The 27,963-nt window shown below is 43.8% G+C and overlaps 1 protein-coding gene and 1 long non-coding RNA gene across 2 annotated transcripts in view; both read right to left on the bottom strand.

Annotated features, from left to right (window-relative positions):
- The window catches only part of arhgap23a (Rho GTPase activating protein 23a), a 60,619-nt gene extending 41,483 nt beyond the window's left edge, over positions 1-19,136 (bottom strand). Inside the window, exon 1 of the mRNA XM_029438718.1 lies at positions 18,613-19,136. Within this exon, the coding sequence (XP_029294578.1) occupies positions 18,613-18,621 (9 nt within the window). The 5' untranslated portion in view covers positions 18,622-19,136. The remainder of the gene's footprint in view (positions 1-18,612) is intronic.
- A 7,634-nt stretch (positions 19,137-26,770) lies between these two features.
- Positions 26,771-27,667, bottom strand: LOC115012512 (uncharacterized). The gene is made up of 2 exons (XR_003832692.1): positions 27,376-27,667; positions 26,771-27,125 (listed from the first exon to the last, which is right to left on the bottom strand). It is a non-coding gene; the product is annotated as an uncharacterized LOC115012512 (long non-coding RNA).
- Positions 27,668-27,963: the final 296 nt, after the last annotated feature.

The raw sequence follows: 27,963 nt of genomic DNA, 5'->3' as shown, positions 1-27,963 counted from the left end.
TCACCAGAACTCTTCTTCTGTTGATTAATGACTTCCTGTGCCGGGCTACAAAAGCAGAACAAGCTATCACTTCTTGTGGAACTAGTAATAGCTTTGTTAAAGTAGTGCTCAGACATGATTTCATGTTTTATATTGATATGATAGAGACAAGCGTCTTGACCTTTATCACACATCGCTGGTAAACACACGGCGGGAGCGGTGGGAGATTTGTCGGCGTTTGTGCAGGTTATGAGTGTTTGTCTTCACTTTCCATTGCTTCATTGTGTTTTGGCTGTCACACTGGCATCATTCTCCCCCCCTGACTCATCAGGATTCACTCGCTTTTGGAGTTATCTTCTTACAGCATTAGAGAGAGGCTCTCTCTAGAGATTCTCTCTCTCTCTAGAGAGAGAGAGAGATCTCTCTCCTATCTCTCTCTATCTCTCTTCTCTCTATCTATCGCTTCTCTCGATCATCTCTCTATCTCTATCTCTCTCTTCTCTCTCTATCTCTTCTAGCTATCTCTCTCTCTCTCTCTCTCTCTCTCTCTCTCTCTCTCTCTCTCTCTCTCTCTCTCTCTCTCTCTCTCACATTCCAGTGCAATCCCTGCTGTTTGGAAAAAGGCTGATTGGAGCGAGACACAGAGCAGCATTCGGCTTTCTGCAAACATTCTTATCGTCGGGCCTCTTTGCAAAAAATGTAAACAAAATGAGAACGCAAAGCAAAAATGTGCACATTTGATATCGAGACGCGAGAAAAGACATAATAAGATGCAGGATTTGATCATCTGAATGGAGATCAGTTAAACAGCGGCCCCTGCTTAACCCCTGTGGCCCCTGCTGCACACAGTGACAGGGGTTCCCTCCTGCCTCTTTAGCCTATTTACTGGGGGCCAAGTGTGTGACGAGGGGAGCCCCTCACCTCTGAACCTTGACCCTGATTCAAACCCGTTCGTGCTGCCTTCAGGCCGATCACGCAGACAGATACAGAGTCAAGTCTGCCTTTCAGAACAAGACCTTACCTGTTCTTCATTCCTCCTATGTGCTGAGCGTCACATCCACACAAAGCCCCTCACGTACAGTACATATTTTCCCGCACAGGAACAACACACAGCGTCTCAGCAGGCACACACACACACACATACAAAGAGGCACTGACGCAGGCCAGATCATCAACAGGCTGAATCTAATTAGCTCTCATCTGTTTCTGAGAGAGCCTTTGTTTCCCTACAAACCTCCCAGAGCTTGCGAGTCAGACGCCACATGAAACACATCCAGCTGAGACACAAGAGAGGACGAGTGCTGCCTGCAAGACTTTTCTAGACAGGTAAACTTAGAGTCTGGCTAATATGTTGAAGACAGAGAAATAAGAGTATAGGGGAACCCCTTGAAAAGGGATATAACATTTTAATATCAATTACTCAAAGTGTTACCTTTTCTCGCCTCTAAAAATGGCGGTAACAATGCCATCAGGGTCTGCTTACTTTATATACAAGGACCTTAATTAGTCCCATGAGGTCTACACAGTCATATCAGGTCAGTATTCAGCGTAAGCAGATCACCTTGAGTTCAGGTATCAGTCGAGGTTGGATCTGGTCAGTTTCCATCAGAGAACATCAATCTTTCTCAGATAAGAACATCTGGATATCTTCTTCCATTCACAAACACCATTTATCTTTAACTTCGTAACTTAGTCGGCATTTATTCATTCTTTATTCAAGCACATTTTTGTGCATCTTCCCATGTGCACATTCCCAGTGACCTTAAAAGAAACTAACCACAGAAACAATATTTTCAACTCTAGTGGGGATCCCAAAGTTTCAAAAGATACCAAATATGGCGGGTTGGATTTTCAGAAAAAAAAAGGGTAATAAATGACGCACAAGTACACAAATATTTCCATTTTAATATTGCAGATTAGTGTGGAACAAGATGATTTCTCCAACCTTTAAGCTACTTTACAAGAAATAAAAAGCTATTTCCTATTAATAATAAACAGAATCATGCAAATAATTAAATTCACAGACATGTAATGCAACAATGTACATGTGCAAACAAAATGCATTCAATCTTGTAGAGTCAATTTTGACTCAAAAGCAGAACAACTGAGTGACTAAAGGGAGATCAATAAAGAGCCATTAGCAACAGAAACATGCCGGCTTTGCTTCGCAGAGCTGCGCCACAGCAGCCGCTCCCCTCTCACCACAGTAAACAAGGTCAATGATGACTGATGTCCTTCGCCCACTACACACTCTCTGCACGATGTTTATACAGCATCAAGGACTCCTTCATGCAAACATAAGGGGAGAAGGACAAATGCTTCTTAGTCTGATCTTCAAAACAAAAAGCATCTGAATACAGTGTTACACTCTGACCCTTAAAGTGTGGCGTCGATATTACTGAACACCTGTGCTCGGCCGTGAGACTTCTCCAGGTTAATGATTGTGGATGCGAGGCGTGAGCGGCGGTTGCAGCTGTCGTCTCGAGGCCCGCAGTTGAGGAATGCAACAGGGGTGACGGTGTCGAGGTGGGAGGGCAGAGGTGTAAAGGTGTGAAAGATGTTTTAATGGCGTTAACGGACTGCTGCAGGGCAGTCTGTAACACACGAACTTTACTGTCATGCTCTCTGTGTCCATTGTGGAGCTCCACCCAAAACACAGAATGTTCAAACACATCAAACACGATCATGTTTGGGTACGTTCAGCCGGCAGCAATGAAAGAATTGTGTGAGCGAATACTGCTGAGTTTTTCAGTGTGGTGTACAACCCTGTCCCACAATGCAATGCACTACAGGCAAAAGTGCTCCAAAGCTGCAGCATGACTAACTTTAGTTGTCACACGATTTTATACACTAAAATTGCTATAAATGGTGTACTATGAAGAAATGTACAACGGTTATGTTTATTTATATTAGTGTACTAAAGTGGTTCTTTGAGGTTTTTGGCTTGTGAGCATTCAAAATGAAGCAATATCATCACAGCATGCGGACGTCTGCAGGATGTCGCCGCTTAACCTCAAAAGTCGGGCTGCGACTGTCAATTATCTTCCTTATCGATTAAACTGCAGATTGTTTTCTTGATTTTATATATATATATATATATAGAATATTGTGTTGCAGAAATAGGTTTCTTTCACCTCACAACTCCTCAGACTCATCTTGCCCCCCCCCCACCCCTCAGGTGCTGACCCCCAGGTTAAAAACCACCGGTACACAGCAGTGTCACATAAATTCCCAGCATTGCAGTATGTCTGTGCTATGTGCCTACTACGTGGTGAAACCATCTGCTAATGATCACAGAACTGCTTTCCTCTGCAGCATCATACAGCTGCTTTCAGTTAATGCTGATCCTGGACCTGCTGACTGGTCTGAGGTTTGCAACCTCTCTGTGACGGTTGTCCTGTGATCAGCTGGCGCTCAGATAGGACTAAAAGACGGTCTGTGGATCAACCAGAGTCTCTGTCTGAAGCTTGAGCTTTGTACTATTAGGAAGCGATTAGCAGAAGACGCTTCTCAGATCAGGAGAAAGAGCGCAGGTCATGAATCAGCAAAAAAATACTCTGTCATTGATAGAGCTGCAACGATTAGTCCACTAATCTATTAGTCGATCGACTATCAAAATAATTGGCAACTATTTCGATAGCCGATTAAATTGTTAAAGTAATTTTTCATGCAAAGAATCTCAGATATGGATATTTCTATTTTTGGACTAACAAAACAAGACATTTTATAGATCGATAACATAAACCTCAGATCGATAATGTAAATAATCGTTAGTTGCAGACTTCAATGGATGGTAAATGGACTGCATTTATATAGCGCTTTTCCAATCGTTACGATCGCTCAAAGCACTTTACAACACATGCCAGCATTCACACAGAGTCCGTGGCTATACAAGGTGCACATCAGCTCGTCAGTAGGGATAACCATTCACACACACACGAAGCAATTTGGGGTTCAGTATCTTGCCCAAGGACACTTCGACATGCTGACTGCAGGGGCTGGGGATTGAACCACCGATCCTCTGACCACAGGACGATCAATCTACCTCCTGAGCCACAGCTGCCCCACAAAGCCTGAGTCATCGATAGCGTCCGCCGTCTGTTACACTCAGGGGACTGCAGGATAATGCTGCGTTAGCCTGCAGTGTATCAGAGGCAAACACGTGCCACGAGGACACAAGTGGGGCTTTAACATCGACCGGCTCAAGACTTTTCATAAAAGCGCTTTCATGTTTCCCGTCATCAATATACTCCGGCATCACGTGGCACAATGCAGCATTAGACATCATGCTGGTCCCGCCCTCTGCCCCGCCCTGCACTGCCTCTATTGATCTCACCCACACACCCTGCACTGCTACATTAGAGCAGGCCTGCTAACAACACTGAACTAGTCCCACTGGACGACATCATCACAACTGCTCGACCCTCTCATGCCCTCCTCTCTCTCTCTCTCTCTCTCTCTCTCTCTCTCTCTCTCTCTCTCTCTCTCTCTCTCTCTGCTGCTGAACTAACACACCAAACCTGATTCATTGCGCGTCTCATTTAATGAGATTACATTGTAATTTCGCATCTCACTGTTGGGCTTTATCGTTCATCTGCTGTACAATAAAACAGCCGTCATGAAGATAAACTGAAGAAAGAGAAAGGCCCCGGCTAAATGAGAGCTGGGTGTTGGCTGCGGGGTCAAAGGTCAGGTAAGAAACAGAGATAAGAGAAGTGGAGGTCAGCGTAGGAGTCTATGTACAAAGAGACACGGACAGTTCAGAGAGAGTCATGCTGGAGGATATCAGACGCTTTGAAATGTATCTTTATGACTTCTTGTTCATTACAGTTTTGTGGCACAGCAGTCGTTACTACAAAGTGTTTTACTGCAAAACAATGCGTCAAGTTGGAAAGATAAAAGTGACTTCAACGTGTTTGAAGGAACATTATGTTACAGCGACATACAACCACCAGAGGAGCTTCAATTAAGGCTCGACTACAGAGGAGGAAACTTTCTTCAGTGCTGGAGGGGATTTAAACTAAACCGCAACACATAAAAAGGGAGCATAGGTGGGAAACGGGAGAAATGCATGAGCAGAAAAACGCTTCACATTTCATAGTCGTAGTTTTGAGTGACAACAGAGGATGATAAGAGTGATGCTGAAACACAGGAGAGACAAATATAAACGTATAATCCTGTCAAACACACCAGATTCATACAGCAACTCCCTGACACAACCACATCACACACAGAGCCTCTGGGGTTAAATCAAAGCAGACACACGTACACACACACACAAACACACAATACCAGGCCAGGATAGCAAACCATATGCCTTCTTCAACAAGCAGACCACCGCCCAGAGTGACATATCTTACCTCATGACTTCACTATGACACATCAGTGCTTCGATACACATTCCTGAAGTCAGCCCAGGAGGAATTTAATATATACATGTCTCTTTAACAAGACTTCCAGCTAAGCAAACACAATAAAACAACACAAACTCATGATAAATGGGGTAGTTTTAGCAGAATATAAGCTGTAAATGATGCGATTCATCTTTGTAACAAACTATTGTTGTGTAGAATGTAGTTTATGAAGGAGTTTCTTTCTACTGCTGGTCTTGTGATGCTCACTGACTTAAAAAGGTCATACATTTGCCATCTTTCCATCCACTGTTATAATCACCACTTAAGAAACCTCTACCTGCATGTGTAGCACTCTTTGCTGGATTGTTTGTGCGACTAAAAAAAGGTAAAAGTGATAGAAGAAGTAGAGGATCTCTCTCTCTATATATATATAGATATAGCCAATTAACTGACTAATTTCACTTGATTAGTAATAGAAGAAGAAGTGATCGACACTCTCCAGCAAACACGCATCCCTGTATGGGACGTCCCGTCTCCATTGACAGGCTGTCCGCCTCCTGGTGCAGCGAGAGGCGGACAAAAGAGTGAAGCAACCCGGGCGTTAAATGTGACTCTGGATCACTTTGGTGAAGCAGCCGCTAAATTCATTCGGCTGCGCACCATTAGCCGTCAACAATAGTGGACACAAGCTGCAGAGAAACACTGAGCAAACACTTGCTTTCTGTACAGTATGTCGCTGAGTGTGTGTGTGTGTGTGTGTGTGTGTGTACACAGTGGCTATGTAAACTAGTGTTAATCCTCTTAGGAAATCACGCTCTCTGACCAGCAGCCCACGCGGCACTTCAGCCTGTCCAAACACAATAACGTCCAGGTATCAGGATATAATGATGAATAAAGCAGCTTTCAGTGGACTTACGTGGTTCTCAGAGTAGGGGGGTATTCCAACAAGGCAAAAAGCAACTCCATTCATTGGACAGCAGAAACTGTTTGGCTTGCAACAAGGAGAGGCAGATTTGTTGCTGCACGAGCGGCAACAGAAGCAGCTCTGAGAGTAACAACGCTCCGGTCAAACACAAACTTATATGTTCAACACTTATCCAGCTTCCTTCCTCTTGAGAAAAAAACCCCCCCCAACTCTGTTCCCGTTGTTTCGGGCCGTGGTTCAATGCGCTCGCCCCCTCCTCATCTTCTTCTTCCTCTTCTTCTTCTTCCGCCAGACCGCATCAGTTGAACATAAGTAAATCCCTCTGTGCTCGGCCCTGCCTGGAAACTCACTGCAGTGGCGTCAAAACACATGGGGGGACACCGGAAGTGAGGAGACTCTGCCTTCAAAGTAATGGCGTGAGAGGGCGTGCGTCTAGAGCTAGGGTCTATGGATAGATGGACTTTTTTTATTGATCCAACATTGGGACATTCTTGCGTTACAGCAGCACCAGGTTGCACATCAGTAAGAAAATACACAGTAAATATATATATATATATATATATATATATATATATATATATATATATATATATATATATATGTATATATACCAAATGTAAAGAAATAAGTTAGAATACACTATGATATGTCAAACTGTTACAACTAAAATATAAGCATACTATTAGTATTACTATTAGACAAGTGTTCAGAGTATTTCTTATTAAAGTGCAATAAGGCGTTTTAGGTTTTGTGTGATTACAAATGGTGGAAAGTAACTAATTACAATTACTGAAGTATGTATTTAAGTAATATGTTGTACTTACTCATACTTAAGTGGTTAGTCATGACTGAATAACACTTTCTGGAAACTATACATGAACACACACACACACACACACACACACACACACACACACACACACACACACACACACACACACACACACTTGTATACGTTTGATAAAAGGTATTAGGTATTTTTTTAATTCACTAAAAATGTGTTTCTAATCTTTTTTTAGGCTTAGTACGACCTTTTATGGCGGATATCTTCACCGGAAGTACCACATTTGTATTGTGGCTAACTTGACACTAAAGAGAGTCAAATTAGAAGAGTAAATCTGTGCGCTCCGCCCTGCGAACCCGCAGCGTGCGGGCTCCCTCTGGCTGTGCCAAAACATGTGTGTGCTGGACGGGAGGGGTGACTGATGCCACCAGGACAGGAAGTACAGGCTAAGTAATGTTTATATATATACATATATACATATATACATATATATATACATATATATACCTAAAATTGAAATAATATTTGATATACTTTTGAGTAATTACATCTACGTTACAACAACAATGCATCATATAGCCCTATACTCATTAAAGTTTTTTAAATCTGAAAATCTGAAAGTAAAAAGTACAATATTTCCCTCTGAAATGTCGGGAAGTAGAAGTATAAAGTAGCATAAAATGGAAATACTTTTTAAAAAAGTACTTCAAAGTTGTATTTAAGTAGAGTACATTCAAAGTTTGAGGAACCTCAAATGATCAAGCTGTATTTACGTTGTGAAAAGGGAAGTGAAAGAGCAACTGTAATGTAAAAGCAGTAAACCACAGGCTTATTAAATGGGATATATTACATCTATTTTCCCATAAATTAAAAAACTCGTAGCCTATTCATAAATCCGTGTTCCTAAAAAAAAGGCATAATACCAACTAAGAGCGTGACTCATGATGAACACATGGACAAAGAAGGGCTAAACAAAGCATCATGAAAGTGTAACTCAATGAAATAATAGACATACATTCTCGGAAAACTTGTATTTTTAGCCCCTTTGTGTGCAGATGAATGTGAATCAATAGGCGTGCAGTAAAGTCAGGGGACGCTTACTCATCACTATAACAGGAACTTCAGCCTGCTGCCAAGAAGTCACACTGTTCATATATTACCTTCTATATGCTCCACTGTGGTATTTAATATGTGTAGGAGGCAAGAACTCATCTTTTTCTTTAATAAAAGTAATAGTATCAGTGTATAAATAAAAAGTAAAATAAAAAATAAGTACAGTACTTGAGTGAACAGTGAAAGAAGATAAAAATGCGATGCTGGCTTCAGCCGCTGTGATGGCTAAAAGCTGGAGGAGGCCCATGTGGCTACTATTACTCTGAGGGGTGCAAGTATCAGAGAGCCACTTCAAAAGCCTGCCTGCCTATGGGGAAACAGACCGGAGTCATAGGGGGGAAAAAGCAGCTTTCAGGAGCCTTCCCACGCCAAGAGCTACAGCTGCCAACTCAGCCTCCACCTCAACATGTCTCCTCTGTCTGCTCACTCTCTCCACGGCCTCCAACCTCTGACTCAGGCCCACTCTGAGGCACATACTGCAGGCAAAGGCTTCCAGAGGACACTCTCCCAAAGTCCTAGTCATGACCTTCACTCATCCCCCATTTGAGACGGATAATTACCATATGTGGGACCCAAATCCCCCCCCTCCAGGTTACTCATATAGTGTAGTTTCTGTGAGCACACGGCTGGTTGGAAATCCACCGTGGCAGAGTGAGAGCCCAGAGAGGCTTAGCAGCAGTATCCTGGTCTTAAGGTGAGAGAGCAGGGCAGATGGTCTCTGAGAAAAGGGAGGGTGACGATGCAGGCAGTGGGAGTCGTGGAGCTTGCTTTTTGGGGGGGGGGGTCAAGGAGCGTGAGGGCTATCACAGCTGGACTTATTCTATATCTTCTCTGAACTGGAATCTGGATATCTCTCTCTTTCTGCAGCCCATGTGCTTTTTATTATACCATAAATCAGTCTGTGGACCGAGACTGTTCTATGGAAGAATGATGCGATGTTAGTGAACCCCTCCTGTGTTGAGGACTGTCTACATCTTGTCCCAGATTGCATGCAGATACATGGTCACGCTACTCATCAATGTGCCTGTCAGGCGAGCAAAATGGGCTTTCTATTATTGATGTCCTGCTGGTGGACTGAGAGCTGTGGAGAGGAGTGTGTGTGTGTGTGTGTGTGTGTGTGTGTGTGTGTGTGTGTGTGTGTGTGTGTGTGTGTGTGTGTGTCATATCTGAGCAGGTGGGTAAGCATATTTCAAAATGCTGATATAGAAGTACAGGGAAAGAGCTGTAATTCTATCCACATCTAGCCAAAAGAAGTGGCTTTTATCTGACACACTGCACTACATGTCTTCCTCGTGCTGCGTCTCTGGGTCAGCCTTCGTCACTGACACACAGCCTAAGGCGTCGGGTACGTCCTTGTGATTGACTGAGTAAGCCCCGATCTGACTGTGAGATGAGGTGACGCGCCCCGATCTCCCTTCCTCGAGGGCCGGCTGGAGACGAGCAGGGAGCATCCAGAGACTTCCCTCGGTCATTACATAATGACACACACGGCCCTGCGCATTGTAGGCCAAACCCATAAACAACCATCACCCGTTTACTCCCCCGACTCCCACCTCCCCTCCGCTGGCTTGGCTCGGTGAGTTCCCACTCTGCAGCTGAAGCTGTGGAGGCGAGGGGAGATGTGAGGGATGGAGGGAGGGATGGAGGGAGTGGTGGGTGGGCATCCTCCATACAATTCTAGGCCACTTCACAGAGCGCGTGTGCAACTTCACCCTCCTCTTAGCTTCTTTCTGACCCCTCATTCTTTCATATCTCCTCTGTTTCACTCGGCTTCCCTCAAGTTATTGAGTCTGTCCTTTCAGCCAACGTCCGTCACCCCCCTCTGCACACACATACTTTCAGTCTGAGGAGTGTGGTTGCCAGATCTTTTCAACATCATTTACTTTAAGCCTTTCCAGAGTGTGTAACACACAGGCCACACTATCGCTCTACTAGATACAGTTGCATGTAATGAAGGATGGTTTTCCTACTGCCGAGAGCCAAAAAGACACAATGTGCAAGTCCTCGGCCTCTCTCTCAGTGGATTTCATATAAAGAGTAACTTTCTTTCTGTCCACAGCTCGATTGTAATAAGATCATCGCTGTCTGGGTCTGATAGCGTGAAATGTGTCCGGTGAGCGCTCAGGCGTCAGAGAAATGTGGACTATGAGTTTATAAGCACGTATGAACACATTCATGACCGCAAGCGTAGCATCGAGACGCGGATGTTGGCGAGGAGTGAGGGAGAGGTTTGGATATTTGTGTATTTGTGAATGAGATGTAAATGTGTGAGTGTTTCTGCTGAATGTCCCACACTCTGGTTGTGTTCGGCTGCCTGTTGACACAGAGGCTCCTCTGGCACTCCTTTGAAGGGGGTTGCGGGAAGGTGGAGAGGGGGGGGGGGGGGTGAGTGCGATGGTTAGAGCTGTAAATTCCCCCTTTCTCCACGACAGGAGGAGTCCTCTTTGTCTGACCGGACAACTGGCACGAGGGGAGGAAACAGCTGACCGGGCAGCACAGGCAGGCTTTGTCACTGTACTGCACAGGCATGTGGAACTCAATCGAAATGTTTAGATTTTCACGTATATTAGCAAAGAATTGAGTCTGAACTGCAGCTTTTGTTCGGGCCCGTCCTGTTTGAACCCATAACAGAGAGGATTTTAAAGTGTTATTAAGATATTTGTATTTATTTGACTTATTTCTGAGTCTTTGGAAGAATTCAACAAAAAAAACATTTATGTCAGGTGACTAAAACTGTCCATTAGGACCATCCCAGTGTGTGTGTGCAAATCCTGTATAGTGTGTGTGCATGCGTTTTAGCTGAGCATGTTAAAATGTGTGCAGTTTAGATTTTGGATAAATTATTCATTTTGGGTAGTCATCGGTTTCCGTTAATTCCCCTATGATATGAAAATGAATAAGTAGTCTGTGGAAACTTGACTTGTGTAAATCCATCACAGACTAATACAGTTTCCTTTAAAAGGTCTGCACTGCATAACAATAATGTAACTTCCAATAAGTTACACAACTCAAGAAAGGTTCAAGCTGAAACCAATAGAGGTTAAAAGAAGACGGACGTGTAGTTAAACTAATTATAAGCATGATATGAAGTAAACACTTGCTTCTGATCTGTCCAAGAAATGAAAGACAATAAAAACTCACAGCTGCTTTTTGTTGTCTTCTCCATCATATAGTCTAAAGATGACATTCAGTAAAAGGACAATATTGTAGTCTAACCCTCGTCTCTACACTTTGTCTTGTATGTCGTCTCTGTTCCTCTGCTGACCCGCTGACCCGTCTTGCCCAACACTACATTTCATTTTAATCCCCGTCCTCTCTTGCAGCTGCTTCGCTCATTCTTCTGCAGGCCGCAGACAGAAACTCAGACAGAATACAGCGATGAGGCTGTGGACATGACTGGCTGCTGTATGGCTGCACAGACAGCTTTAAGTTGCAGCTCTGGCTGTTAGAGAGGTAGGCTACTGGAGAGAATGACTCATTGAGACCAAGAACGCAGACACACACACACACACACACACACACACACACACACACACACACACACACACACACACACATGCAAGCCAAGGACCACCACCAGCCTGGGCTCTTGGCTGGACATGCCTAAGAACTTTCTCAACCCTAATTTTAGCCCTGTTTCCACTGGTTTTCAACACTCATACAACATTTGTATCAACACCTACTCATTGTTAACATTTACTGGGTTTTATGTACGCAAGCCTATCGCCAAAACTAGTCCAAGGGCAGTTAAAGTCCTATCTCCCCGTACAAGCTGACACACTATCTCATCCCCAAACATGAACCTCTGAGCCTCCCGTTCATGCAGTTATCGTAACATGGCGAGAGCTGATTAGAGTGGCCATGGGGGAGTGTTTGAGATAAAGGAACAAAGAGAAGAAAATACCCCGAGTCTAACGCGGAGTAGTGGATGTTCGGATGTCACCGTTTGCACAAATGACCACTGATTCAACTCCCCGAAGTCTCCAGTCTGTCTCGATCACTCTGTTCCTCAGAGCTCCAGACAACAACAACAAGTGAATCACATCCAGGGTATTCCACTGTCGCTATAAATGTTAGCTGTTACTATAAATGCTTGGCACACATTCATCAAAGGACATCCCTGTAGTAGCCCCCCCCCCCCCCCCCCTCCTCGTTTCTCCCGCCCTGAACTTCTTCTGAGAGACAGAGATGGAAAATAAACAGTAGTTCCAGTAGCAGCACTGCAAGCTTCCTTCCTGCTGCCCGTCACTTCATAGAGTCCGAATGTGTTTGCAGCCTCTTTACTTTTCACAGCTCCACTTCCTGCCTCTAGCATCACTTCCTGCTTCTAGCATCACTTCCTGCGGCGCAGCGGGGGAGACAATGGAAATGAGCTCTAAGGATAAAATATGTCTGCGAGTCACATTCGGGAATCAGTTTATATGATATCAGCGTCACGTCAGGTTCTTCTGCTGATCGCTGATGAGTCAGCAACGTCCTGAGTAGGCGGGATGTTCCCTGAATATACCAGCCTGAATATACAACGGACAATTGAAAGATTTGTGAATTTATTTTTGCTTTAAATAGAGAATTTTGCTTACTTGAGTTACTTGAGGCTTCGACAACCTTTTCACCTGTAATGAACAAGTTTTCTTATCGTGCCAAACAGCAGACACGGTCCACTAAATGAATCTCCTGCCCAATACAAGCTTATTTTACACAGATGGACTGTGTATTAAGAATTTATCAGTCTGATTTGTATTAGTGTCAGTAATATGAGTCAGGCTGCCTTCTTGTCCAAGTCTCTCTCAAAAAAGAGGTTTAAATCTAAATAAAACTTTTACCTGTTTGTATAAAAACCTAAACTGCAGTCTTAACTTAATCAAACAAATTAGGGCGGTCGAAAAAAAGCACAAAAAGCAGTTACAGCTGATTCATTTTCTAGATAGACCTAATTAAATTATTCATGCATCATCTCCAAAAAAGACTACTGATTTAAATAAAAGATGGTGAACGTCAGCTCTCCTGAGCAAAGCTTTGAACCTCTTAAAGTATACAGTAAACTGAATAATCCTGCATGTTCGAGGAGGATCATATCCTAATCCGAGCGTTTCCCCGGCCTTAAAACTCAGAGATAAGTTTGTCTAGACATGGCCTTAAAGCAGGGTGTCCTCCGCTTTGACAGACTTTTAACCTTCAGAGAGGTCCCTGTTTTCATCCAACCAACCATCAGGGCAAAAATCTTCGTTTCACACGTCCTAAATGCTGTTGTCTCATAGAAATGTAATTCTAGTGTTAAACTTCATGCTTGAGTGTAAATCATAGACAGAGATAAGAACAGACTGAAGAGAAGACTGGCTTTGCTCACCTCTACAAAGCCTTTAAATATATATATATATATATATATATATATATATATATATATATATATATATATATATATATCACTACAGATTCATATTAAAGTTCAAGAACATATAAAAGTATATATCTGTGAGTGAGGACATTCATTGTTAAATGTTGCTACTGTGATCAATGAGGGTGAGAGGGGAGGATTATGTATTTCCCATGTGGAATTAACACAAATGTGCACTGTCATCAGCAAAACAAGCGTCTTATTCTAGGTTGAATTCTGTTAAAACACCATCTGTTCCTCTGCAGAGATTTCCCTAAATAAATAATCCTCAATCCCTCTGAAAAGATAGAAAATGAGCCACAGTTGCGTTTGGAGACCACAAGGGGGCGAAGTACTGTACTGCAGGACAAGGCGGGGTCAGGGTGGAGAAGTTCTCTTCACAGCTCTGTGGTGAGTTTTTCATTTTATCCCCATCAGTGGGATTTAGTAGTGTTTACAGCGATGATACTGATGCAACATGAGCCCAAAATATGGCATAAAAAATGTGGCTGACTGAGCAACTTTTAAAGGAACAGTCTGTTCTAGATGAGCGACACAATACGACGTGCCTTAACATGTAATCTGATGCATAGGCAGGCTCAATGTTGTGATTGAATGAGGGAAAACAGGGACATCATACGGGAAGGTCACAATTTAGATGAAGTTTAGACAATTAATCTTCAGTAGTGTGGAAAATAGGCCAAGAGGTCAGTGGCTCATAAAGCGTGCAGTTCATTATTGATATGCAGCTGTGGTGCACACTAACAGTAGGGCAATCTCTGGGGCCTGTTTAATTATCAAAGTAATGAAACAGCAGGCATCAGCTGCACAGCTGTTCATTCCAGACTGACATCCTCACACAAAACATGGACACTGAAGTCCAGACACAAGGACGTGAAAAGAAGGAGGTCGGAAAACTGACACCAAGAGATAGAAAGAGCCAGCCGGGGTCATAAGCTGAAATAAACAATATGTCAAACTGCTCATGCCCAAACAAGCCCATTAGCTTAAATTGGACCGACTCAGTAGCGAACAGCCTCCTAATTGGATGCTGCTGATAAATCTCGTCCTTCTGTTTTGCTCCGTTTACCCGTGCTCATCCTGTGTCATCCGCCCGCAGATCCCTGACATGACATGGGGCTGGCCTGACACAAAGTGCTGCTGACAGGAAGGGCTTTAACCACACAGGCTAACCTTTGACCCCTGCGGGAGAGAACCCCCATGCCCCCGCCATCTGCATTCATTCATTGCTCGCCAGTCAAGTGCATTGAGGTTAAGGTCTAAAGTAGTCGTCCTGAGCTGAACAGGAGCTCTTTACTTCCTGGAGATGGGTGTCCTAGTTTTCTTTCAAAGGACAATTTGCCCATTGTCCGCCTGCAGGCATCTACCATTTGGTTCTCGCCCGCCTGACAATCCAATTGAGCCTGAATTAAGAACATGAACCCTGTACTAACGTCCTTCACATGCAAAAACATCCTCATCTTACACTTGACATGATGTGCGTTGAGAAAAATCATAATAAGTTGAGATTTACTTCCAAATATGTTTTTATAAATGTTTCAAAATGCAAAAATAGCACAAAAATGTATGTACATTTGCACAAAATCAGTTTCGAACTCTAGAAATGTCTCTCTCTTTATCATATAAAGAAGTAGAAGTATATATAGACATTTTTTATATATATACACACATTACACACAGACTGCATGCTTCATGCGACAGAGGTCTTGTAATGGCTGCCAGGGTCAATCAACAACTCACACAGCTTCATATCACAGCTGCATGTTTCCCTCAACACATTCAAAAACTCTACTTTCCCCCTGTAGCGTGGTTAATTTTCATTGTAATTCTCCTCTTCCCTGCTTTGCAAAACTGACAAACAGGTCAGAGAAGCTGCAGCAGCTCTCTGCATGGGTGAGTAGATCGATATGTATGCTTATATGTGTGTTTAATTTCAATTTAGATGCAAATACGCATACAAAGTTCATTCTTTTAGAGTCTCTCAGTCTCTACCGCTCAGGACAATAGAACAAGAAATTCCTAAGAGTCCTAAGATTGGATAGGCGTAGGCGGGGGGCTTTGGGTGCCATGGGTGGGGCGTCAGATTAGACCACCTGTTCCTCCATGAGGCTTTTCCTTTATCCTTCCCTGTCTCACACTTGTTGTCGTTCACATTCCCTCTCACTATCTCGTTTGTAACTTAATAAGACCCTTTCTTCTCTCTCTCTCACACACACACACACACACACACACACACACACACACACACACACACACACACACACACACACACACACACACACACACACACACAAGCACACACACTTTCACTCTAATAAAATATCTCCCTCCACGGCTGCTTCGCTCTGAGCTAATTTTGACTGCATTCCACTTCAGTCACATCTATGGGAAACAGACAAAACCATTTGCAAGATAACTCTGGCTGAGAGCCACACACACTCACACACTCGTACATACACACACACACACACACACACACACACACACACACACACATATAGTACATATGTCGCCTTGCCGCCTCCAGGGAGTCGTGTAAAGACAGCAGCATAAACACAGCAGCGTCACCCCTGTCCACATCACTGAGGCTCATCCGGCAGTATCAGGGATTCCCTCCACTGTAGTGACACACTTACACATACAGCAGTCAGGAGTTATAAAGTTCATCCAGGGCAATAAAGTAGAAGATCGGGGACAACGTTATCCCTGAATGCTGTTCTTTTCTAGATCTGCCTTTTTGATCTAGTGCCAGCTCTTCTCCTGCGCTCGCAGGCTGTTACAGCAAAGAGCTTCTTTGTGTCTGATGGATGTGGTCAGAATACTTCAGAGTTCACAGGGCAGCAGTCACCGCAGCACTGCCCAGGTCTGCCGTAATGACTATTGATCGGAAAGCACTAATGATCCAAACTGAGTTGAAGTATGGCTTTTTAATCCGGGTGTCAGAGCAGTGTGTTTTATAAACGTATAGAACCAGACACCTCCACTGAGGATGAGTTACATCATGTGCAGAGCGGCGAGCGCGACATTACTCTGATGCAGAAAGATGCAGACTCGGAGAGAAAGAGGTGTCCCACTGCTGCCCTTGATTCACTCTCAAAGGCACTTTATGTAACCTGCCTATTCCTGTTCCTCCCTGAGCCACTGCCCTCCTTATCGCTGTGCATATGAACGTGTTGTGTGTGTGTGTGTGTGTGTCTGCATAGAACAGAAAAATGAGGACAAAGAGGAACACAGATACTGCACGGTGATGTCCTCTAAACTTTGCAGCCTTTCCATGACTATAGTAAACACTGCATGCCTCTGTTTACATTGGCACAGCAGTGTTAGTGCATGTTTACCCTGCCAAATGACAGTAGATCCTTAAGACGCTTCTCAGACATACACTGTACTATCCAGAATCATCTTAAACACCAGGCTCACCAAGGCCTGCAGCAGGAAACCCGAGCAGAGATAAAGCTTCACAAAACGACAATGATACACAGTCACGTGATGAACAGGAAGTGCTATAATCATGTTTGGCCCTTACGTCACAATATGGTCCATCTATTCAAATGACACCAGCCCAGCCTTAGCACTGCACCAAGGCCGTGCTGTGTCAGCATTTCACAGCACTGCGCCCTGCTTATAAATAGTTTTTGTTTCCTGTGAGGTATTGTGCTGTAAGCTACACCATTATAGGGTTTTCTTAATGCAGAAATGTGAACTGATACTGAAAGTGTGTGTGTGTGTGTGTGTGTGTGTGTCACACTGAGGCCATGACCCATGTACTCGGACACAGTGTGTGCTCTGTGTTATTGCCTCAGGCTTCCCATTTGAGGAAATAAGGTTAAGAGTTAGAAAGAAAAACACACAAACAAGTGAAAAACATGCCATGCCTACTACAAATGTATTGGCTCACACACACACACACACACACACACACACACACACACACACACACACACACACACACACACACACACACACACACACACACACACACACAGTCTGACCAGCAGCAGGGATGACATCATCTCTATTACTGGGGGGCTAACGTCACCCCGACTTGAGTGGACACAGACAGGTTCCCCTTATGGACCACATGTATTATTCAGACAAATGAAGGGTTGGGCCGGGGTGTCTCCCCCATAAACCCTTCCTAATCTCCCCCCTCTCCTCCTCCTTAATCACAAACCTGATGCTCACAACATGCGAAGCAACAGAGGAGAAGGAGGGAGGTAAGGGGGGGGGGGGATGAGGTAATCAATGACTGAGGGTGAGATACGAGGTTGTCTGTCTCCTCCTCTAAAACCATTCATCACATGCTCAACTACTACGCCTCCAGCGTGGATACAACACCTGATGAAAGCAGCAGCAGCTTCCACACAGAGGCTGCAAAATGCACCAAATATTAAAAAACAGTCCTTAAAGAAGAACGTTTGTGAAGAAGTGAAGGAAGCACATTCATCAAGCATCAGCTGCTCTGACAGTAAGCTTGTGGAGGACAGAAGTACACAGTGTAACAACGCAGCGCTCATCTGAGCCTCTATGAATGAATGAATGAATGAACGCAGCCTTGGATGGGAACCCTGTTGCATGACATCTCCGTCTCCCGCCTCCATCCTGACTCCAGGCGAGGGTACCAATTTCTGCATGACATGTTAAGACGGATCATGACCCAGGATGCCTGTTAACCCACCAAACTGAGCCACACCCCTCTTTTTTTTGCTCCTCTTTCTTTCCTCCTTCAAAGAGTTGATCTTACGCCCAGTACCAGGGACAAGCTGGGAATGTTTTCAGCTGTGTCATCTCTCCAGCGGCCTGCCACTTGCCGGTGGCAGCACCTCTGCCGGCCCCCTCCCCCAGAGTAAAACCTAGCTCGCCGGGGGGTGAAAGCAGGATGAACAGCATGTTGTGCTGTTTGTTTTCGCCTTGAGGGAATGGAAAGGGGTATGATGGATGTTATGAATGCTGCTCTGTGTGTTTTGTGTCAGCGAGGTGTGAATGTGAAGCACACTAAAGGTGGTGGTCCCCTTCACTTCCCCTTCAGTCCCTCCCTTACTCTCCTCCTCTCCATCCTCACCTGGTCCATGATTTCAGCGAGCCTCCTCCCTTCTCCTGTTCCCAGTCATGGCACGAGATCCCTGGCTGCCTGCCTTGTTTCTTCTTCTTCTTCTTCTTCTTCTTCTTCTTCTTCTTCTTCTTCTTCTTCTTCTTCTTCTTCTTCTTCTTCTTCTTCTTCTTTTCCTTGTTCAGTATTCCCAACAGAAATGCAATCCTGCTCTGCTCACACACGCGAGGCAGCCTGGCAGCCGACTGCTGCGCCTCTCCACAGAGGCATGGTTCTGTCTCTCCTTGTCTCTGAGTGTGACAGTCTGATACATCCAACGAAAAATACTATTCTCCTGTCCTTTTTCTGTCTTCTCTTCTTCTCCTGCTGCTCAGGGTGGAGGCTGGAGGGCAAACAGGGCGTGTGTGGGATCCTCACCTCTCTCCTTGATAAGCACACAGAGGGAAGAGTCTCCCGCTCTCCGTATTCGTTCTCAAGCTCTTTCACTCGTTCCCTGTGTGAGCTGGCCTCTCGCCTCGCCTCCCTCCCTCTCTGTCTCCACTTCCCTCCTCTCTTTCCATCTCCCCTCCCCCTCCTGCTGCAGCCGAAAGAGAGCCGGGGCGAGCGAATGAGAGAGAAGGAGTGAGGGAGAGAGGAGGGCGGAGGGCTGAGATTGGCTGCCGGGGGATCATGTGACTCCCGGTAGAGGATTGAGGGACCCTCTACCAGCTGTCCAGCTCATGCTTCCCTGAAAACCTCTGTTGCCATTGACAACAGCTGCCGTGCAACACACCAACCACAGATCCCCAGACACAAAGCCATTGGCTGGTAGGATTTATGGCCTACGCCCCTATTGTGGGGGGAGCATGTCGGGACGTGTAGTCCAATCTGTAGTGAGGGTGGACGGAGTGTTTAAGAGCACACATCCCTGTGCCCCTAGGAGGAATGTTTTCCCCCGTGCTTGCCTCTCTGCTGAAATGTTTATGCATCAGTGTCACATCGGCTGAGCTCCAGAGTGAAAGAGAGGAACAACAGCACATATCATGAGCGCTGAAACTCGGACATAAACTTTGTATAAAACACATATGAGAGGAGGAAAGACCTCGAGGCCCGGGCATTCTTGGCCGGCCAGGAAAAAGACATCCTCTGTCGTTTTCCTCTCGGGCAACACGGAGGGAAACTCCCTCCCCACAACAACAGGAACTCCACCACTGAAGGCCATGGCTAAGCACATATGGCCCCCCCCCTTCGACCCTCCATCCCTCCTCACCCTCCCTCTCTTTCTCTTTTCTTTCATTGCCTCCTTTTTCTTTATTTGCTCTGTCTCTATCCACTCCGCCCCCTCCCATCCCTCTCAATCTATTGTATTATTACACTCAATTCCTCGCTGCGCTATCTCCTCCTCATCTCCCTCTCACTAGCATTTGAGAAAAGGTTGCAAGAGGTTACAGGTGCCACAGACGTGAGATGTTATTACAAACTAGCAGCATGTGTCAAAAGTTGCATTGTGCAGCCTCAATTTAAAGGAAAGAACTCCCCACTGGGATACTCTTACGTTGTTAAATATCAATGATTTGTGAGGTTTGGTGATGAAGTTGATTTATACAGCTGTTTATACAGCTCACACCCATTGGTGTATTTAAAACATGTTTTGTGGCTGCAGTGCATTCTGGTCTAGAAATCAGTATAACTGTCTCCTCCTGTGTATCTCCCCTTATGAGTGTTGCATATGTGGGGGAACATTTAATGTAGGAAGGGGTTTAATATTTGTTTATTTTCAGTTTCAGTTTCAGTCATCAAATCCTGCACTGGAAACATCTGGTAGTGTTGTCACAATTTAAACATGACACATATTATGCTATCCCCGGGAGCTTGGAAAATAACGGCTGCATTTTTCCTTTTAAAGTCATCATAAACACTTTAAAATATCCAGTATTACCACATCTACCCAAAAATACTGCTCATGGGGAAACCCAAAGCCCTCGCAGCTGAAAAACAAAAGAGCACCTGTTCCGGCTTATTTTGATTCAATAGACGCATAACATAGCTGTGACATGATCTGGTATGGTAGCCAGGAGCCTGTGACAGACCAGTGAGTGAAGGGGGGGGGGGGGGGGTCAGGAATGCAGTACAACAAGGTCATGCAACATGTGGAGCTGCAAACAATCAAACAAACCCTGCCCTTAGTTCTACAGTCCGGCTTCAATGCATCTCTTTTCTTGAACTGTAGACTTCTGCAGTGTCATTTGATCATCCAAAAATGCCATTAGAAGTGAGACGGCTGCAAGTGTGTGTGTGTGTGTGTGTGTGTGTGTGTGTGTGTGTGTGTGTGTGTGTGTGTGTGTGTGTGTGTGTGTGTGTGTGTGTGCATGTGGTTTTGTGCTCTCCGATAGAACAGCGGGTGTATTGTAAAGCTGAGAGTGGTAGATTATACTATCAGCAGAGGAATTCCGATTATTTCCCAGAGTGGGTCTGTCTGCACACATGTGTGAGAAACTTTAGCTAAGTGGTTGGAGGAGGAGGGTGGCACATACACATAATGGCATTTAAGGAACAGTACAACATTTTGGGTAATATGCATATATCCTTTAAGGTCGATACCACTCGTGTCTGTACGGTAAATAAGAAGCTACAGCCAGCAGCTAGTTAGCTTATTTTAGCATAAAGACTAGAAACAGGGAGAAACAGCTAGCTTGGCTCTGTCCAAAGGTGACAAAGTCTGCCTACCAGCTCACTAATTAACTCATTATTTAATGCTATATCTTGTTTGTTAATTTCGTAGAAAAACTAAAGTGTAAAGCGAAGCAAAGCTTAAAGTTGTGGGGTGTTCTGTGCAGGATTATTTCCTTGACAATGAGAGCTGTTTACAGTCTTTGCGCTAAAGCTAAGCTAACCAGCTGCTACCTGAAGCTTCATATTTACAGCAAAGTCAATCTTCTCATCTAACTCTCGGCAAGAAAGCAAAAAAAACCCAAACTATTTATTTAAAGAGGAAATGTAGTGGGCTTTTAGAATTTGTTTAGGAAAAGCATTTTTAAAAAGATTATAGGAAATAAAGAAGCTGACCTGTCACCCTGGAGAGTCGTATATATATACAAAACATCTCTCTTTAACAAAGTTAAAGTTGTCATTTGTCCGTCCAAATATAATAAACCAATTTTTTGTTTTTGTTTTTTTGTGACTGTTTGACACTGCTCTCGTCCTGTCTCACATCACCTGTTCTTACACTCATCTGGGAAAAGACAAGTTTATTTACTTCATGAACACACGGCCATCAGCTGATTCTCCACAGCCTACTGTAGGTAAACAGCACCATCTGCAGGCCAGCACGCATCAAAGGCTCACCATACCAGTATGCTATAAATATATATAAATAAATATTGAGTGCTTCAATCTTCAAAATATGACAATGTGAGTTCCTAGCTCACAAACATGCATCACAGGTATACGTGTTTTTGTTGTTATGAATACAGCAACAGTCTACTTTGTGAACAAGGAAGAGGCAAAAATAGTCCTTATTCCATAGCAGACCTGCACTCATTTTAGGACTTAGATCCAGAGTACAGCACTCTGCACTACAGAATAATAGACTATAACATGGAGGCACTGGAGCGGGACTCAGAAATCTAATAATCCATGTCTGGAAAGTGCAATATAAATTATTTTTATCTCACCCGCCTTGTGATTTGTACTGTTAGCGTGCTCTACTGTGTTAAATATCATTTATATGCAGAGTATCCACTGATTTGGTCCTGAGTATCATATAAACACTTAACTCTTGTTTGGACTGAAAGGCGCCTCTTCTTGATCAGTGAGGGAATAACCCCTCAAACCCTGATTGTCATATTTAGATTGCAAATGAGCAGGAAACAAGAAATCTAAAGAGCTAAGAAAGAGCAGTATTCCTTACCAGCGACTGAAGTGCATCGCTTTGTAATTGTTCCTGCAGCGATCGGATGTCCGGCCTGGAGATGTATGGACCTGCTGTCTGCCTGACACTGTCTGAGTTCAGCTTTTAATGGGTTTCTAAGAAACACAGCCTGTTTTCAGCTTTGTAACTGCATTGTCCAGCTGATCCAGGAAAGTGTAATAGTAGATTTAGCGGTGACCCTCCACAGACAGACCTTATACTTTAAAGGGCCCCACAATGCCAACTCGTATTGCTGACCCACAGCGAGGCATTAGGATCAGGTGAGGTCGTGTACTTACGACACAAAGAAAATGATCACTGGTGCTTTGTCCCTTCACAATGACTGCGATGCATCTTGCACAAGATCATGTGCTTCTGTCAATAACCTACAGTAACCATGTGACCCTGTTCAATTGTTTGTGCATGAATGACGGGAGTGTACTGCAGCTGGTGAAACCTTTATGCAACATGTACTACATCAGTATATGAATAGCCTACTTACTGTAGCCTCAAACAAGCCCTAACCCAAAACCAGCCCGCCAGAGGGTCTAATCCGGCCCACGGGATGACTTTGCAAAGTGTTGCAAAAACGTTGTCACACAGTATTATGACAGCATACGAGCGTTCAAGTTGAAGCTGACTTTGTGGGAAACACAACTGTCAAAGAGGTGACTGCTCATTTTCCTCATTGAACCCCCCCCCTGTTCTAAAAGTTGAGAAAATAAACTTACATTGAATTAATTCAGAGACTTTGGTGAAGAGTACCTCATTAGCATAATGTGGAACTATCTGTATTCCATGACGAAGCATCAGAACGTTGGAACACGACATCATATGAGCAGAACTCTAGAACTCATGTCCCAAGTACAGGCTGCGTGTGCCAGGTAGTCACTTTACCTTGGACAAGTGGACAGAGAACAACATTATCTCTCAACTCAAAGAAACTCTTGTCAAAAAAAGAAATCACCTCAACTGATTCAACACATCTGTGATTCAGGTAAGTCCCTGTTTATTTCTCCTTCATGTAGAAAGTGTGTGAGAACCTGATGAGTCACATTTACAATGTACAATATGGAGATGTGTTTACATGAACAGCTAACATCTACTAATGTTTGTGAACGCCCTAGCTAACTTGTTTTCGTAATGCTAAATATGTCTGTTGGCTTTGTAAGTATCTAATGTTAGCATAATTAAATCGAAATACATTAGTTTACTTGGCTACATTTATCTCTTTTCAAAGAAAAGTAAGAGACGGATGAGTTCCTCCTCAGCTGGGATGAAACAACCTCTGATTAACTGCATGTATCTTAATTCCACAGCATGAGTGACACAAGTGGAATTGGTGAAACAACCTCACCAACCTTACCTCCCGGTGAAATCATGGTGCAGCCAGCACCACCTGAGTGCTGTACACCGTACACTGAGGAGAAGGAGCAGCCACGTGAAGCTTGGTGAGATGATTCCCTTTAACAATGTCAGATAGAGGAGATAATGGAGAAGTGAGGTCATGATTAGAGCAGATAAGGGAATCGTACAATAGCTGTGGATAAGACCCCTGAACAGTATGCTCTGTCTGGGTGACGAGAAGTGACGTTGGGATGATCCAGAGCAGTCGAGTGACAGAGCGACAGGTGAAGCAAGTTAACTGGTTCAGTTCGCCTGAAGACACCGAGTGATTCTCTCTTCCGTCAGTCCATGTTCAGGAGCCACTCTCCTGTCCGCAGCCGGACCTGTGGACAGGGGACTTCCATAATCGGCGACTGAACAAGGACCGACAGACGGGAGAGTTCTCGTGCCACAAACAGTTTAACGCCTTTTCACTCTTCACTCAACTCGCATTGGATTAGCACAATGTTGTTCTGTGTCACCCGGACCAACCTACTACAAACGGTCCCAAACCAGGAGACCAGCATGCTAATGTCCTGTCGCTGATATCCAGCTGAGCTAATCCCGACTCCCAAACAGACTGCTCCGTTACTACACCCAACTGCCACAACATCACCACAACATCACCACAACATCACCATAACATCACCACAACATCACCATATCATCACCACAACATCACCATATCATCACCACAACATCACCACAACATCACACAACATCACCACAACATCACCACAACATCACCATAACATCACCACAACATCACCATATCATCACCACAACATCACCACAACATCACCACAACATCACCACAACATCACCACAACATCACCACAACATCACCACGTCACAGCGGAGGAGAGCTGCTCTACCCTCTATTGACTCCTGATACCATGTTTCTTGAATTGTACAAGTTACTTGTCTTCTTGTACATCTTAATAAAAAAACAAAACTTGCATTTAAGGCATCAATTCTACTGTGTTACACTTTAGTGTTGAAACGGTTGAGATAATATCTTTACATAGTTGGTTACTGTTATTACTGCACTCACTGTGAAGTTGATTGAGACCAAGATGACATGCTAAATAGTAATAATAGAAAATTACAGCAGTAAAAAGAAAATGTATTCTTCTTACCATTCTACCAGAAACTGTATAACGTTACATCTTCCAATTGTTTATTATAAAAGTTGCAGTAAATATATTTCATAGTATGAAAAAGATAAAAATAAATTATACAACAAATAACAAATGTACGGAAAGTGTCCGTGTACTGAAGAGTAATCCCTAATCCTGTCAAAAATCCTTTCTTTTACGATCACTCAAAGTGCTTTACAACACATGTCATTCACCCATTCACTCACATTCATAGAGTCAGAGGTGCAACATACAAGGTGCACATCAGCTCTTCAGTAGCATCTCCATCTTGTTTTTTATTTACGTGTGTGTGTCTGTGTCTGCAGAAGCATGTTAGTAGCTCTCTCAGTCAAACTGTAAATAACTGCAGGGTAATGTTCCACACTCTATCCTATATATTGTCCCTCCTTAACACCTCCATGCAGATATAATTACTTAATGTGTGTCCCACACATGAGGGAGCAGCTTTCATCTGTAAACAGGTTTATTAAATCATTGCAGAGCTTGTGTGGAATTAGCAATTAGGCTATTTGAGCTTCTGCTAACAGTATGCATTCTCCTCACTTGCTCCTGCTTTAAATGCACACTGTAGTTTCTGAGAGTGTGTTTACATGTTGCCCTCCTCACGACCCTTATTAGCTTTTCCCCTTCTGCATCCCCATCATCACCATATACCTCATTATTGTGATGTTTTAGAAAAGATGTGTCGTGGGAGTTAAAAGCTGAAGCTGAGGTTGAGTTTTATCCAGTTAAACCTCACTTGATGATTGATCTAAAGAGGAATGGTGGCGCTTTTAAAAACTTAAACTCCGGATGATCTTGTGAGTTCAGGGTGAGTTTAACCGGTAATGTAATTTTGATGGGTTGGGAGGCTGATGCCAGAGGAGAACTCTGATAAAAGATCGCTATGATTTCTCTGAAAGCACACACACACACACACACAAAAGCTCCCTGGTTCTCTGATGAAAGCCATGCCGCTCTCTCTTGCAGTATTTCCTGTTTATATCTCTGATGGCCCTTTCCAATAAGGCAAAATGCCAGAAAAGTAACACAACAATATATATTGGCATTTAGAAGTAGATGTAGTAGATATAGGGCTCATCAAAGCATGAAACTGCAGCAATTCTTGGTGCAGCAAAAAAAATTCTTGGACAGAAATTAATTATTTATGGTCAGCAGAAAATATTTTGTGAATTGAAGAGAAAGAATCAGGGTTTACTGAAATCGTCTTTATTTGACATATCATGTGAAATACTTTCATTAACCTCAGTAAATCATCAGTGCATCAGTAAAGTTAACATCCTTTATATATAACACATAATGTATATGAGGTTTAGTGTTAAAACTGAGAAGCACATCAAGTGGAAGTAATTCTGAAATGACACCTTTGCTCCTCATGGATATCATTTGCAGCCAAATAAATAAATAAAAGTTAAATAGCTCACACATCCCCTTTTAACCTGACGGGGAATTTTGATTGCAGTGAGCAGAAGAACATATTGTCAACACGTGAATTAAGTAATAATATAACACTGATGTCAAGGCTGAGTCAACCAAGGCATCTCTGACAACATGAAGCTGAAGCTCTCCAGCTGTTTGAATAAACAAAACATGAGTATAGAGGGGGGGGGTGGGACAAACAGTCATAAGGATGATACAAACTGAACTCTACACATTATTATAGTTAGAGCCAACAATTAGCTCACAGTGTTGTTAAAAAGGCAAATTCTACACCAGTATTACACTCAACCCTACAAAACCGTCCTGCATCCATGTCTACGAATGTATTGGACTTGTGCAGAGGAAACATTTCTCCACCTTTACCTTTTTTTTTTATGCACAACCTTGAGTAGCATAGAAAATACACTGATTGCAAGTAAGTGGGAGCTCTTGGGCTGACATTTGTTGCAGGATCCTGCCCAATAAATAAGGAAAAAGGAGGAATAGGGATGTGATTACAGAGTGCAAGTAGGAGACAGAGAGGCAGAAAGGCTTTGGCTTCCACTTCTTGTCCATTTGTTTCTCCTCACAGCTTCACAGCTGACTTGATCTTCACCTCCTACATGAGCTCCAATGGGGAAGCCATCATGGCTGGACCCCGGCTCTTCTCCCTGAAACAGACGTCAGCTGGTGTCATACATTTACAGATGATTATCACTTATAAATGATCATATTCAGGTGCAATAGTGTGATAATATCCCATGTATATTTGAGTCTGTACTATAGGTATCAAATGCCCCTTCAAAGCCACACAGCTATTTCTAAAGGAATACCCTACCTGTACTTTTTTTGTGTCATTTTTTTGCTAAATATTAAATGCAAAATATCACATTTATAATATGCAATGAAACGCTCCCTTACCAGTGTCCATGATGGAAACCAGTGAAGCAGGAGGAGAGGAAAAACATACATCCTGTGTACGCCTGTGCAACCAGCCGCCTGTGTGGCTGAGCAGGACGCTTCATCATCTTCATCACAGCAAGTAGATGATGTAAGAAAGGAAGACGAGGCCCATGATGGCGAAAAACATCAACAACAAAATGTCCACCATGATGGAAAAAGTGGCAGAGATGGACGGTGGTGTAGACGCGAGAAGGACACGCAGCAAAACAGCAGCACTACCACTACCGCCGGTGCAGGAGATCGGCCGAGATCGGAACTGTTCGGAGGAAGCGAGAACGAGTTCGACCCCTCCCCTCCCCCCCCCCCCCCCCTCCGAAGCAGGAAGCGAAGGTAGAGAGGGCGTTTCACCCGGCGTTTGGCCTTTCGGGCAGATTTTAACGACAAACTGTGAACTGTAATCCCTGATAAACCTCGAACAATACGTTTATTTTTGGTACATAAAAAAGTGTCATTGTTGAGGGCGATACGCAAACCAGGAAACACAAGTATGACCTGACAGACCAAACTCCGGGTAAAAATGTCCATTAGAGGAGGGTGATTTCCTAC

The sequence above is a fragment of the Cottoperca gobio genome, chromosome 8, assembly GCF_900634415.1.
Source record: "Cottoperca gobio chromosome 8, fCotGob3.1, whole genome shotgun sequence".
NCBI lineage: Eukaryota > Metazoa > Chordata > Actinopteri > Perciformes > Bovichtidae > Cottoperca > Cottoperca gobio.
This window is presented reverse-complemented; position numbering and strand designations above follow the sequence as displayed.